General features: G+C 47.4%; 1 protein-coding gene across 1 annotated transcript in view; it reads right to left on the bottom strand.

Moving 5' to 3' along the window:
- Positions 1-15,646, bottom strand: part of PPP1R16B (protein phosphatase 1 regulatory subunit 16B) — a 63,804-nt gene that overhangs the window by 11,660 nt on the left and 36,498 nt on the right. The window contains exons 3-4 of the mRNA XM_030503365.1: positions 2,757-2,827; positions 596-741 (exon numbers count right to left, since the gene is read on the bottom strand). Coding sequence (XP_030359225.1) covers positions 596-741; positions 2,757-2,827 — 217 coding nt within the window. The remainder of the gene's footprint in view (positions 1-595; positions 742-2,756; positions 2,828-15,646) is intronic.

The following is a 15,646-nucleotide window of genomic DNA, read 5'->3' as shown; positions in this document are numbered from 1 at the left end:
CTGACAAGTCTAGAAGAGGCTTGCGGCTTTAGAGCCTTGGTCAAGTCAAGCGGAAGGTCCAGTGCAAACACCTCATGTCACACCCTGGGAAACAAAAGCATTGCAAGAAGCTAACAGGTTACTAATTAAGAGCCAGTAAGACAGGTCAGAAAGTTCACTCAAGATTTTGAGCTACACAAACATGCTGCTCTCCTACATCAGTGTCTCTCTGACTACAGCTGGAAGACCTGAAGTCGTGTTTAAGAGCTTGCAGGTGCATCCTGCTGCCTGCTCCTATTTCTACCTATCCAGCATGGTTCAACAAGCACACAGACACAGCAGAATACAGGCAAATTGTGGCAAATTTTGGCCCAGTCTCCAGAAGCTTTATGAAACAGAGTCAAGTCACTTAGGGTTTTACTGTGTGTCCTCAACCTTTCTGCTCTTCCTCCTCCACCCTGTTCTCCCCCATGCAGGAAGGAGTCCAATGAATAGCTTGAAAGCAGGGAATAATCACCACCGCTACAATCTGGCAATCTAAGCAGTCTCGGTTTCCATCTACAGAAGCTGTGGGTAGAATCAGATCTGTAGAAAGGGACACAGAAAAGCCACCTACTGCTGGATGAGGATCTTCACCAGGTTGATATGACCGCACGTAGCTGCTGCATGCAATGGAGTCCACAGCTCGTTGTCCTTTGCATTGACGTTGGCCCCGTGGCTGAGGAGAAGCTTGACTATCTCTTCATAGTTGTCTATGCAGCACTGGTGAGGAAGAGGTGCAGACAGATTGGGTTTTTTAAACCTTGGGAAGATGAGGGCTCCCACCTGCTCACTCATACCAGGGTACCTAGACATGGAAACCTGCAGCGTTTGGCAACAAGCATCTCCAAGTTAAACACCAAATTGAGCACAAGCTGGTGAGAAAGGAACCATGCAGAACACCTATGCTGGGCAGACTGAAGGTCACTGGTGTTTTACGGGGCTTTCTGGCCTGGGGACAGAACCAGTAAGGAATAATAGCAAATGTGCACACAGCTTCTGTTTCGCTCGGTCTTCCATATTCAAGAGCAAACATAGCAGAAATTCACCATAACCAGTATAACCACATACCAAGGGATGAGCTGACAAGCTGACATTCCCTTTTCTTAGGGAAAATCCCACACACCGGCATGTGATGAGTAAAAATCTTCTCAGCAGCTCACACTACCTACCATGGTTACCTGAAGAGATGTAAGTTGGATTCCCAGATTATGAGATACTTCACAGGGCAACTTTCATTTCCTGAGAAAAATCAGCATCCTTGATGCATCTACACCACAGTCCCAGGGGCAGCCTGCAAGGAGGAGCTCAACCACTCTCCTTCAGGGAAGACGGAATTTGCTCTCTGATCCTTCTTGTGCTCACTTCTTGACACGAACATGAGTACGATAAAGACACTAAACTAAGATTAATTCTTCCGCAAGAAGCCTGTTTATGGCCTACGCATTACTGCAGACCCCCACAGGAGACTCACAGCTCAGCACTGCAGGGTGGGCTTGTCATGGGGCTGAATTACAACCCACAACAAGCATTTTAGTAGCTGAGTGCCAAGGACCCTTTATGCCTTTCTATTTCTGTTTATTATTTGGATATGGAAGTGAGGTTAAAATCATGCCTGTCACACAGCCAAGTTATCACAGGAGTATAACTGCATCCTTCATTGGAAGCAACTCCTAATGGGCAATACCGTTCACTTAGGAGCTCCCCTCTCTTCAGTGATTCAATTAATTCTTGTGGATGCAAAATTCCCACCTCAGCTCCCAAATGCACCTTTACAATAACTGAACCTTCAGTGGGCAAGGTGGGAGTCTCCATGGCTTCACTACCTAGTGGGGAAAGTGATGAGGCTGCCAGCATTTCTCCATGTGCAGAAAAACATCTCTTTGGAGAGGTGGTGCTGGTGGTGGGGACCTTTTATTCTTCCAGAAGCCAGTTTGCATTTTTAAGCAAACATCCATCCAGCTTTGAAGAGAGCAAGTGACTTGAGTCAAAAAACCCTGAGTTAATGGTAGCATTTACAGCAGGGGCAAATGGCAAGAAACCCATGAGTCCCTGTCCCGCTCTCAGAGTGTGACAACCGTGTACCTGTTTCCAATGGGAGCGGAGGGGGCTGCTCCAGGCACAGCAAGTCCCATGGGCCTTCTGCAGGCACTGAGAATGAGGACACATGAGGAGGGGTGGGGATGGGGCCTTAGGAACACTAGAGCAACCCTTATGGGATCAGTGCAGAGGCTCTGAGGAAGGACACAGACTCACACACCACTACAGCAAGTCGGTGTTTTACTGCTGATATCACAAGCTTTGGGGAGTCCCTGAGCCTACAGAGGTCATCAGCCAGCTCTCCAAGCACCCTGGGCATCGTTTATTCAAACCAGTTTCAAAACTCATCAGTTGCCAAAGTCTCTAAATGTGAGTTAATCTGCTTTAAGAGTTTATAACCTGGCCCTGCAAAGATTAAAGGGTGGGAGAAATGTTGTTCATGCCTGAAATCCAGCCCCGCTTCCTGAGCATTTATTACCACCGAACAAAGCCTGGGATACAGCAAGAGAAGGGTCTGATCTCACTTTGCTCCCCAAGAAACGGCATCGCCAGCACAACACAGTGAAGCTTCACTGCTTTAACTGAGCAAAACAATGAAACACAAGAGCTCTCTCCTTTTACCCTAACAGATCTGCTCAGAGGGCAGTGGGAAGGCACAAAGCACGAGCAGCAGGGACCTGCGTCCTCCTCCTCCTCACCTGATGCAGCGCAGTTAATCCATCTTCATTGCACAGGTCTGGGCTGATGTTGCTCTTCAGCAAGTAACACACTGCAAGGGAAGGAAACAGGAGGAAGGGAGAGTCAGATCACTAATCCTAACAACATCTCTCTCAGCTAGCCTTGGCCAGTTCAAGACAAAGGTGACCCATAACCATCAGGGTGTTCCAATGTGGGCAGAGCTGGAGGAGACCTCGCAGCCAAGAGCCCAACACAGTGCCGGTCAGAAAAAAGCCTTCTCGGTTTTATCCAGCAGAGAGCATCAGCATACAAGTTTCCCCAAGCTGCCCTCTGCACAGGCTGCTGCCACAGCCAGGGTTGTGCTGGAACAGTCTACATTTTGATCTTGTGCTTGCGACACCTGAGCACAACCTCTGCACATGCAGCCCGGCAGAGTTCGGGGCAATCGGTGATTTGGGGCTCTGAATTAAAACCATAAGAGAACTCTTACAGAGGGAAGGCTGAGGTCTTCCCTCAGGAAGTTATCAGTCTGGGAAGTTCAGGAACCTGCCACACCTCAGATACACCAGGGTTGCTTTGGACACTGCACGTAAGCTGTTGGGTATTTGAAGAAAGCTTCCCAGAGGCTTTATTTTTAAATTGCTGCTTTGAGGGGAAAAGATAAGATTTGTTCCATAGAAATGTAAATTTCTGAAACATGTGAGAACTCACCCGAGGTGAGAAATAAGGTTTGCTCTGAGGCACAGATCTTGCATGGGGTAATAGCAACAAGCCTGGCACAGGACATAAATTAATAGCATCACCAGGAACTCTTCAACACTGCTGGCAGATCTTTATGATCTATACCCATCTTCTGTTGTTTAATTCCTCATTCCCTGCTTTTCCCCCAGATATTTCACTATCTATCTAATGCTTTTCCCACCTCAAATGTCACTGACAGCGCAGTGGCGTTGATTATGAACCAGCCAGAGATTATGACACAAGCCAGAAGTTGATAATCATCTCCCTGGGCCATGGTAGCAACAGATATCCAAGTCCCATCTCATTTGATGCCAAGGATGCAACCAGTAAGTGAAACCAGAGCCGCAAAATAAGGAACACCGGCAAAGCTGGAAGGGCAATAACCATCTTCAGAGCTGGCAATCGAAACAGCTGCAGGGCTGGTGACTCCCAAAGCCTCCTGCAGCCTCTGCTTTCTGCTGCTGTAGACACGCTGTTAGAGTGAGCTTTTTCCCCAGCACATCCACAGGGAAACCCATTGGCAGGGCTGTCCCTGGGCACAGAGCACCTCTGGCATCCGAAGTGGTGCATGGAAAACATCTCCACAACACCATCAATGCTGATTTATGAAGCTTTGTTTAAAAGAGCTGGAAAAAGCACTCACGAGTAACGCAAACCGAAAGCAAAGCAAAATTCTTTGGAATTTGGTTTGGAAGCCACTGGTCTGGCATTATCAAAACAGCAGCAAAGCCCACAGGAGGGAAACAAAAGCACACTCCCACACATCACAAACCAAGCACGGTGCCTCACAGCACAAACCAAGCACAGTGCCACACAGCACAAACCAAGCACAGTGCCACACATCACAAACCAAGCACAGTGCCACACAGCACAAACCAAGCACATCACAGGCTGTTCCACTGGAATCCACGTTTGGTGGAGATAGTGTCAAAGCTTTGACACTTGCTCAATGAAACTGACACAAAACAGCAGAAAACAACAGAGAACAGAACTCATCCCCCGCAGCGAGCCCAAACTGTCTGAGGTGTTCCTGAGGCCGGGGCCGGAAGCACGCCTGCACCCAGCTCTCACCGCGGCACTGCTTGCCACACAGGAACAGCAGCGCTGGTCCGATTTAATGACTGTGCTTCTACTGTTTCCGGCCAGCCCCAAGCTCCTGCTTTCCTCATCCAAGCTGGTTAATAGGAGAGTCAGTCACCAGTGGGTCTGGTTGTCTCTTATTTACTTCGGATCCTCTGCCACCAGGATTTAAATTCAATCTCAGTCATTTAAAAGCCATTGTGTACTAATGATTTGCAGCTCCATAATCATGTTTTGCCTGATTATGGAGCTTTGGACAAGTAGATGCTGTTAGATTAACCTTACAAGTGCTGTCCCTCCATGGGAAGAAGCAGTAGCAAAAATCTCAGCTTGTTATGGAGTATGGGGGTTTGTGTTGAAGGCTCTGTGATCATGGCTTGACAGAGCTTGTAGGAGTCCCTGAAGGGTTAAGATTCAAAGAAAGACTTTTGAAGCCTAAGAAAATTGGGGAAGAGAAGCTGCGTGGAGACCTCAGAGCAGCTTTCAGTGTCTGAAGGGGGCTACAAGGGTGCTGGAGAGGGACTCTTCATCAGGGACTGTAGTGATAGGACAAGGGGTGATGGGTTCAAACTGAAACAGGGGAGATTTGGGTTAGATCTTAGGCAGAAGTTCTTCCCTGTGAGGGTGCTGAGGCGCTGGCACAGGGTGCCCAGAGAAGCTGTGGCTGCCCCATCCCTGGCAGTGTTCAAGGCCAGGTTGGACACAGGGGCTTGGAGCAACCTGCTCTAGTGGAAGGTGTCCCTGCCCGTGGCAGGGGGTTGGAGCTGGATGAGCTTTAAGGTCCCTTCCAATTCAAACCATTCCATGATCCTATCATTTATCTTACCCTAAAGCAGCTTTGAATTCTCCACTAACCCCTGCAGCAGCCCTCATGTTGGCAGTGCACCCCCGCTTTGCTCCCATCTGCCTGTGGGACCCACTCACTGCAGCCTTCAAAACATTTCCCAGTATCTCCCAACGCACCAAAGACTGACAACCACAAGACACCAGAAAACAGCACAGAAAAGCCAGGTAATAAAGCTCAGCAAGGGTTGTGGTATCAATGAATCCAGGCAGACATGGCTTGAAGAAGAGACCAAACTCCTTTCCAACCAGTCCTGAGCTGAAGCTTGTACCTGCGGAACACAGCGCTAGCCAGCAACTAGTCCTGGCTCCTTTGTCTAAAGTCAGGGGGATGTTGCCTTCAGTATTCCTCATGCTCCTGCAACAAATCCCAACAGCTAGGCAGAAGCCTCCAAGAACTGGGATTTCCTATCACATATGCCCCCTTTTACAAGTGAGGTGATTTACCCAGCATCCCAACAAGCTCACAGCAGGATGCAACCCCACTTCACACCCACCACTCCCAGCAGCAGGGCATGGGGTGGCAAATACAGCTTCATCACCCCCTGCTCCCTGTGAGCAGACCTACAGAGGGACATGGAAAGAGGACATGGACATCTTCCCCATGGCCACTAACCAGGAACAGCCCCTCTCTGTTGGGCCAGTGCAAACCTCATGGAGTTCAACAAGGCCAAGTGCAAGTTCCTGCCCCTGGGTCAGGGTAATCCCAAGCACAAACACAGGCAGGATAGAGAACATGACCAGCAGGTCAAGGGAGGAGATTCTCCCCCTCTACTACACCCTGGAGAGCTTTTAGGTCCCTTCCAACCCAAACCATTCTATGACTCTATGAAATGCACATTTGTGGGCTTCCCAGTGCCTTAAGAATCAGAACGGAAGGTCACAACTGTGACGCTTTGCAGCGCTGGGAGCTAGACCCACCAACCGTCTCCACTGCTTACAGTACGAAACAACATAAGGGACAGGGACTGAGCAAGCAAAGCGCTTCTCCTCAAGCCTGTCAGTGCCATGTGCCTCACTGCAGCCCAACACCTCTCCAGCACAAACAATGCCGTGCAGGAAGCGCGCGCTTCAGCTCACGAGGCCACAACCAACTTGTCACCTTCTGTCAGGTCAAGCCTCAGCAGGGCACTTGTGAAAGGAAATTCCACACACGCCATGAACATAATCATAGAAACAGGTCTTCTGCAAGCTCAGGTCACTCCAAGCCCAACAGAACAGGCTTTTATGGGTCACATCAGAGGCTTCAGCAGACAGCAGCCTCCCCTTTAACACTTACCATTAACTTCTTAAAGAGAGCTCAGTGACTAAAATACCAAGCTCAAAATCTGTCCTTTGCATGTAGGCGAGGGGCAGGTGGGCAGAAGGGGCTGGATGCGTGGATATACTTCATTGCATGTCAAGCACAAGTGGTGGGAAGCAGTTTCAAATGCATAGCAAATGAAGGAATGAAAATGATTACAATAAGAGCTCGGTGAACAAATTGTTGTGAATAATTCATAGCAAATTATATTAACTGAACAATCACTCAAATGTATTTTCCATTATTCTGCTTGCTCTGCCTATAATTGAACCTCTCACATGCCACAATGGCGCACATTAGTCTTCAATTTATATTTTATAATTCACATCTGTGCTGTGTTAAATGGAAAAAGCCCCCACAGCAGCTGTGATAATACAGCCCAGGTTTCAAGTCATCCTCCATCACGTGTCCTGGGGCAGCCTCAGACAGATTTTCCTCCCTGAACACAAGCAGCCCCCGTCTCAGGAGCTCTCTCTCCTCCCAGGCATGTCCAAGCCTCACTTGTCCTCCACAAAACCTATAAATCAGGGGGAAGAAAAAACCCAGCACTGCTCAGGCCCTAAGGAAAATTCAGTGCGGGGTAACCAGCTCTCACCTGACAAGAGGTGACAGCACCATCGCTTTTCATTGATGTTACTTCCCACTTAGTTTACACTGGAAACAGCTTTTCCAGAAAAGTTCCTAAACCAGATGAAGACTTTTCTGTGGAGAAAAAAACGCCTTTGGTAGTGCAGTGCCTCCTAAGTCAATAAGCTACACCGTAAAATTCTGGATACTGTTACGCTCCCATCTATACCCAGCATTTGCCTACCTCAAGTATTAGTATCTCATAGGAGAAAAAGCCAACTAAAACTGATACAGATACCACGGAGGGAAAAAACCCCAGCAAACACACACCTTTCTGATAGGAGGTCCTGATTCACCCCAGAACTGCATAGTGGCAAACTGTCCGTGCTGGTAAGCAGGCTGCCTTGGGTGCTCGAAGTTTACACACACACAGGCCCTTCGTTTTTACAAATCCGGGTTTATTTTGACCCTTTCACTTGCTGATCACTTCCTGAAAATACTTAAACTCTTCTTGTTCACCTCCCAGTTTCAGACCACCTTTAAAAGCTACGATTACACTGAGGCTCTGTGGCAGTAGAATAATTCTTGTATGTTTATACCTGTTATATACTCAGTAATATGACGTGTCACTTGGATTAAGAAGTGTGATTTTACACATTGCTGGAAGTCGCTTCCACCCAAACGTAGCTTTAGTCAAAATCCCAGCGTAGTGGTTCCAACTCTTCCCAGCATTACTTACAGTGAGACACTGGTGGTGTCTGTGCCCCATCGGTGTTGGCAGAGGTGTGAAAGGCTGATCCCAGCCAGCCAGGCACGGTCCTGCAGATGGACTCAGCTACTTCAAAGCTGTATTTTTACTGCTACGGTTTTGCAGGGATATTTGTTACACAGGAGAAACATTGCCAGGAAAACAGCACTGAAGCTATGAGCACTCTGCCAGCAAAGCATCCAGCTTCCTAACTCAGCATACTGGGATACTCATATTTAAAAGCATATCTAAACCCTGAGGAGTAACACAATGAAGTTACTCAGCTTTAATCCTCCAGTCACTGCAACGTACAACTGAGAGCCCATCCTGGCCCATCGTTAAACTCTGCAGCTTCCTAAAGCTTTTTGAAAGACAAAACCCCCCTCTGCAAACAGAACCCCACACTCGGGGAGTTCAAACATTTAGTACACCTCAAAATAAATACAGCCCAGTTTGCCTGCTGAGCCAGCAACTGAGACAGCCCCTCAGCATTGATCACCAAGCTCGCTCTGGAAGGTTCAAAGCCTGTTAACACACTTCCCGCCTAGTTTATATGCCTACAAAACCTGGGAAGTTTGGAAAGAGATGCTTTTTGCCTACAGCAGCATTCGTCTCCTGAGCCCCAGGGAGTCGGGAGGCTCTTCCCACAGAGCCTGGGGCTCAGTTCAGACACATTGTATTCCAGCAAGTGAGAACTGTCAACAACTCCTATGTTTAGTTAACCCACAGGGTCCAATTCTTTCTTCATCTCTTTGTGTCTGTTTCAAACAATTTTTGCTTTATGTTTTGACCCCTATCCACAGCACAAGAATGCTATAAAGGGACAACTACTTATAGCAGTGTCTTGGATGAATGGGCCACAGCCAGGTGTCCAATCCTACTGCATCCCACATTTCTTTGTCCTGCATCTAACAGGACTTCAAGCTCTTTCTTCAGTGGCTGCTATCCACCTGCGATTGCTCAGATAAGTAACAGTGTGCAAGTTACCCATCTGCAACCAGCAATGCTCAAAGGACGCAGCAGATACAAAGCCAAATTCATTTCAATAGGGAAAATAAAAATTAGAGGATGATGCCATCTGACAAGCCTTTCTAAGCATCATGTTCAAAAGCATCACCATCCTTTCCTCCTGCTCAGACTAACAGTAAAACTAGTCCATGCAGGAGATACCAAACACATAAGGGAAAAATGAAGTCAGAGATGATTTTCTGGGTTTCCCATTCCTCATCTGTTATTGGAAGAATAAATAAATCATGTCAGTATGGTTTTTAAACAGATGATGGGCTTTAAAAGGGATGACACAACCTTTGAGCTCAGCTGCCTTCAGCAGGATTCCTGTGGGCAGGAAGCCAGGAAAGCAGATTCCCAACATCATTGTGGCAGGGACACCTGGGCTGCCAAAGAGCCTCTTCTCTCTTTAGAACAGGTACGTGAATGGTGCAAATTTAGAGTACTTAAAAAGTAATAATTAAGTCAGACTTATGGAGGTATGGATCAAGGAGACCAAGGCCAAGTTTCCCAAGGATGACTCGGAAGCTGTAGCAACGAGCAGAGCCATACTGGCTTTTAGGGTGCAGTGGTGCTCAGCAGGAAAGCACTGACCAGGTGCAGAGGGAAGTGTCCCACTGCAGGCAGAGCCACACAAGCCAGCAGCCTGAGCAGGGAACACCAATAGAAAGAGAGGGGTAAGGGACAGCCACATCCTCCAGCAGCAGCTTGGTAGCAACCTACATCCCCACCTCACGAGTTTGCACCTGAAATGGTGGGTGCAAGTAGGCAAGCAATACATCCTGCTTCTCTTTGTGTTTCAGGCAGAGTTAGATGAAGGGCACCTACAGAGTCAGTAAAGGCTCAACCAGGACCTCCTGTTCTCCCACTGCTCTGGCTACTTTCAGCTTGCTTCCTACAAAAAAGCTCTTCTTGGAAGTCATGACAACAGCTGCAAATCCACCCAGACAACACAACATCAAAGCCTTTTATCCGAGTAGCACAGAGGATCCTACTCACATACCTGTTCAGAGACTATTTTTGATGTAGTAGACCAAAATCGATTCTCTGAGACATGCAGCAGTCTTCACCTGTGATATCTGTACTAAGCTTATTAGAAAATAAATCCAAAAAAGTTACCAAAAAGGAAATGCAGGAGAAACAAAAAAATAGTCTTTAATAGAAATTACAGCTTCAGAAGTGTTCGGATTAAAGAGAGAAATGGTGTCAGGAGGTAAACTTGTGCAGCTGTCTGAGTGCATGAAGAGCTTCCCCAGTCACATTAGCACAACAACATAACAGATGATCTGAGGAGCAGCACTGCAATAACCCCCACGCTCCACGCAAAGCCAGTTGGCCAGTCTTTGCAAGAAGATACTCTAATATGCTCTGTGCAGCAGGGAATAGTTCATATTGTCATTTGAAAGTGTTATTAGGTTCCAGAGCCAACAGCCTCTGCCCCAGCTCGTATTTCAGGCACCCTATGGCCTCAGCTGAGCAGCTGTATGTTGACCTGAACCACATGAATGTTTTTAAGAGTCTCAATTATAAACCAGGAAACTTTCTATTTAGAGTAACGGAAGAGGTGCTGGTGGTGGAGTGGGGAAACACACATCTGCTTTTCAAGCTGCCATGAATTAATACCAAGCGATTCCCACAGTGACAGCCTGCTGACCGCAGCCCAGGAGCTCACCAGCAGACTGGACTCACCCCTTTGCTGCTCCTCAGCCCCACTTCAGAGACCCCTTTTCTCTGTTAGAATCACAGTATCAACTAGGTTGGAAAAGATCTTTAAAATCATAGAATAGAATAGAAGGGTTTGGGTTGGAAGGGACCTTCAAAGCTCTCTCCTAGCTCTTGGCAACCAACAAACCCTTGTCAGAGAAGTCAAGAGAATTTATTCGTGAACATCATCCTCAAAGGTATCCAGCACTGCATGGAAGCCAGTTTGTACATTTAAGAATTGAATCAGAAGTTAGCACCTGAGCTTGGCAGAAATGCAGGGTTTTCACAGTTACAATAATACTCACAATATCTGAGACAGGCCAGACAGAAGGTACATGAGAAATCTGTGTGACAGCTCCTGTGCACGGAGGACATTCATCCCCCAGGCCAGAGGCTGAAGCTGGAGACCATCCACCTTAAGGGCCCTGGGCCTGATCCAGTTGAGGGTGGTCTGCTCAGTAAAGACCACGGCACAAGCTTGCTGCAGGTTGCTAGTTGTGCAATGCAAGTTTAACACCCGTTATCTTGAGCATCCAAGTTAAAAGAAAAAAAAGTGGACAAAAAGTTAATTTCTGTAATATTTCTTAATTTCATTGAAGAAGGTTTGAAATCCCCTTCCATGAGTCCTCAGGGAGTGCATATCAGTCCTTTAAATTAGGTCAAAACAACTGGGCACGCAGTGATATGACCTGGGTTGGTCAACACCCTGACTGTCAAGTGCTCTGCATACAGACCTTGTTTAATAGTTATCTTACCTGCTTCATCCCACAAACGTGAAAAATCACTCAAACTTCTTCTGTCACAAGTTCTACATGACTTCTGCTTCCCACCACCTCAGGTAGGAGATTCTGAGTGCTCCCAGGCTGGATGATGCACTAAATGGGTTGCTGGGAGGTCAGCCCACGGGGAAGCAGCTTCAAAGCTTGACAGGTCATTTAGACTTTTCAGAAGGAAAAAAAAAAAGTCCAACTTGTTGCCTTTCCCCATCCCTGCCATACCCACAGACACCAAAGCACCAGCCTTGTACAAACTCAAAATGACACAGCTTGTGCTGCCAGCTCTGCTCTGCTGAGCTTTACTGCATCAAAGTGTAGGAAGAAAGAACCTGTGCACAGGGTCGGGAGCAAATTCCTTTTTAATGAGTGGCTCCTTCACTTTCAAAAGCCATCTCAGTCAGCTTAAACCTTTCATTTGCAGAATACGACTTGAATTGGGCAAAACCCTTCAGATCAGAGCTGGGTAGAGAAAGAAAACCAGCTCCCACACACAAAGCACCGAGGAGTCATAATGATCTTAAGGTTCTTTCCAATCCTCATCATCCTATAATTCTACGTACGCCATGGCAAAGGAAGAAGGATGCTCCCTGATGGGAAGACCCTGAGTTTTGCCACAGGCACAGCTCACACCAGGGATGTCAGATCAGGACCCCCAAACATTTACCCACAACAGCATTTGGGGTCAGCTGAGGAGTCTTTCACTTAATGTAAAGAAGAAAAGACCTGAAATTCTCCTCCAGAAACTGCTTTGCCTTAGTGCCTCAGACGAGGTTACCGATCACAAGAGGGTTTGGGTTGGAAGGGACTTTAAGTCCAGCTCCAACCCCCTGCCACGGGCAGGGACATCTAGTTGCTCAAAGCCCCATCCAACCTGGCCTTGAATGGTTCATTCTGTTTGAGATGAGCACTTCCACCTCAGCACAGAGAGGGATTTGATTTTTTATTATTTCTTCTTTTGTATTTTCACGCTGAGCTCATTGATACTGACACAATACATGGGTTAAAGCACCACAGCAAAAAAATCCTACAGCTCTTATGCAGGTTTAAAGCATCCCATTTATCAGAAGTACCTGTGGACATTGAAGACATTAACTCCTGGATGCTGGGAACAAGGCATTGCAGACAACAGCAGGGAGCAGAGAACAATATAACCCACTTCTTTCCTTTCAATATGTCTCCTATCCTGGGATGAAAGACCCTGTCCAACTCTCCACTGCAAGTCAAATACCTCCCATATCCTCTTCGTCAACAGTTAGCTCAGAGGAGTTACAGTCTTCCTTTCTGCAACAGAGCAGAACAGCTTCGGTTTGCCAAAGTATATTGCATTTCCCAAGAAAACTGCAGTTTTCTAAGTAATTAACAGTCATTAAAATTCCCTATTAAGTTTTGCCACTAGCAATGGCAGGACCATTCTCCTCTCCACAGTGGTGAAAACTCTGCTTACTTCTGTATTAAAACCAGTTTTGTTAATGAACCATTTTATTCCACCCTGTTTGCTTCTAAGAGAGCTCCCTCACATCAGAAAGTTTTTCCATTACATATTTAACATTGCAAGAGCCCAAGCAGCACGGGCCACCTTTTAGGTGTCACAATGCACGAGAGGTGACATCCATCTCCTGGGCTTGAATGGCAGATTACCCTGTACTCACTGCATCCTACACAGGAGCAAACAGGGCGAGAGCCTCCTCATGCTCTCGGGCCATGGCTGCTTCTGCGCAACTGAGGAGAAATCACTGCACGATTAAATTAGCTAAAAAAACCCCATGCTTTGAACATTAAGGCAAGAGGAAAGCCAGGCCTGAGTTTTGCGGCATCTCTCATCAATTCCACAGTCTAATATTTTGACTTAAAAACATATAGTAACAACAAAATGCTTTAGTAGCTACCAGCAACTTAGTAAGTTCATTAATTAATGCTAAAGTGGCTGCTTATGCTGCTCCGCTGACAGCACTATTACAGGTTGCAGAGGTGGATCCCAGTGACAGCACAGGGAACCAGGAGCTGGTCCTGGGATGATGTGCAGTCCCATGCAACCGCTCGGGCCAGATCCAGCACTTTTTCCTGCTACCAAACCTGAAATTCAGTATCTCCAGTGTGACTGACCACTTCGGCAGCTTCTGGTGAAGGAACATGTATTTTTCTGCTGACTGCCCTCCAGTCGAAGAAGCCCGCAGCATCTTGCTCAACGTCCTTCTCAAGAGCAAGTTGCTCAAGAACAGGAGCGAGGCTGGCTAGCTGTGGTGTACAGCCCTTGCAGACCAGTGTGAGGACAGGAGTCAAAGCACTCTGGTCCCTGGAGATACCACAGACCATTTTATCCCCCATGAAATAAATCAGGAGGGTTGCACTCTCACTTGCTAAACCAGAGGTATAACCTTCCGCACACACACAGTCCTGTCCTTCAGACACAGGCAGAGATCCACATGCTCAGTGCGACTCGTGCCAAGAGCACAAGTACCTGTTTTGGAGATGCAGGAGATCTGATCCTCATTGCTACGTCTGTGATCAATTATAAGATCCCTCCTCAACTGTGTCTGGTCCTACCTTTGTCTGTAAAAAACACAGTCTTAAAAAAATTACTTCCTTCCAAGCAGCTGTTTGTGACAAATACTTCCAAGATGTTTCCCACATTTCACAGACTGAAGCAAATCCCACTCCAAGCCTCCATTACCACTCAAGGTAGTGTTACAACAGAGAAATCCTGTTTCTCTCTGTACATCTCATCATAAAGAATAATTCCCAGGGAAAGAAGCCAACTAGACCAGGAGCACCCAATGAGGTCTGGATCTCCCACAAGCAGCTGCAATCAGTACAGTTGTATAATGGAAACCTGACCTACAAACCTTGAACCAAATTCTAGCTATTCCCCTTTGAAAAGCGAGCACGTGAAAGCTGAACACTGCTTCTGGCTAGCTCTTACAGCTGTAACCTCTGGCTTGGCTCCATGGACAGGACCATCACCTTTCCTCCATCCAGCACACCTGGAAAGAAGGGGATTACCAGCAAAAAGAGAGTTAAAATGGGTCCTGGTTGTGTAAGTTGCATAATCTGTGCATCGTATTAGTAGGGAATGGAGCACATTTTGCCGGCCAAGACCTCCATCCATCACCACCTACTTTCGATTGAAAGACACAAGAAGGCTCTGGCGCTACCTCTTCCACCTAACAGGGTACTGGGAGCACCGAAGGGACAGTTTCCCAACAAACATTCATCCCTTGTAGATCAAATGGTCGCATACGGTGCTCTGGAGACAGAACAACTGCAGGGGCTAAAAGGAGCAAGATGACAATCAAGGCTTGGCATGAGGCACAGACAATTTTCCATTAACCTCTTCACTGCTGAAGCCTTGCTCCCCAGCGGGGCTGTTCTTCAGAGGGTTGTTTCTCCAGACGGACCCACTAAACCAAACTGGTTTCAGGTGTTCTGTGCCTGTAATGCACAACAGCATCAGAGAGATTAAAACCGAGCACAGACGCACCAGGGATCAGTAAATCAAACAATCATAAAAGCAAAGATGAACACTCAGCACGCTGAGGAGAGACCATCCTCACCACAGGGAGAGGAATAAATCACAGCAGCTGGGATCTGCAGAGGAACCCTGGGAAGGGGACAAGGCATAAGGCAAAGCCACCTCCTCCACCGCTGCACCAGCCCCCAGACGGGTGGCAACTTGGGCAGACCTGAGCCCCAGAGCAACTGGTGAGATGTGCAACCCCTCTTTCGATTCCTGTTCTGCAGTGAAATTCCAAGAGCATTACAAAGAGGTTCTTCAAGGAACTGCGGGACGAGCAGGGGGAGCTCTTACAAGGAGGACCTTGCATTGTCAGCAGTTTTGAGATGCTTTGCAACTGTCTGGTCCCTCCTTCCTCCACCCAGAGTATTTAAATCAAGGAGTTTCTTCAGACAGTGGACTAGATGTGAGTGACAAGGCTTCCCCAACTTTTTGGCTGGCAATCCCTTCCTTTCCAGTATTCTCACTGGAAAGAAGCAGAAATTTGCTGTTGACGGTGCACATCCCCCAGGACTAAACCAGCAGCGAGACACAGAGGCCAGGCTACATTGACCCACTGACAGGTCCCATCTGGCCACGTTTCTGGATCAGCTCCATGTGTCCATATCATGCAGGACACGACACCTCCC

Source organism: Strigops habroptila, chromosome 13 (genome assembly GCF_004027225.2).
Source record: "Strigops habroptila isolate Jane chromosome 13, bStrHab1.2.pri, whole genome shotgun sequence".
NCBI lineage: Eukaryota > Metazoa > Chordata > Aves > Psittaciformes > Psittacidae > Strigops > Strigops habroptila.
Note: the sequence above shows the minus strand (reverse complement) of the source record. Positions and strands in the feature narration are given on the sequence as shown.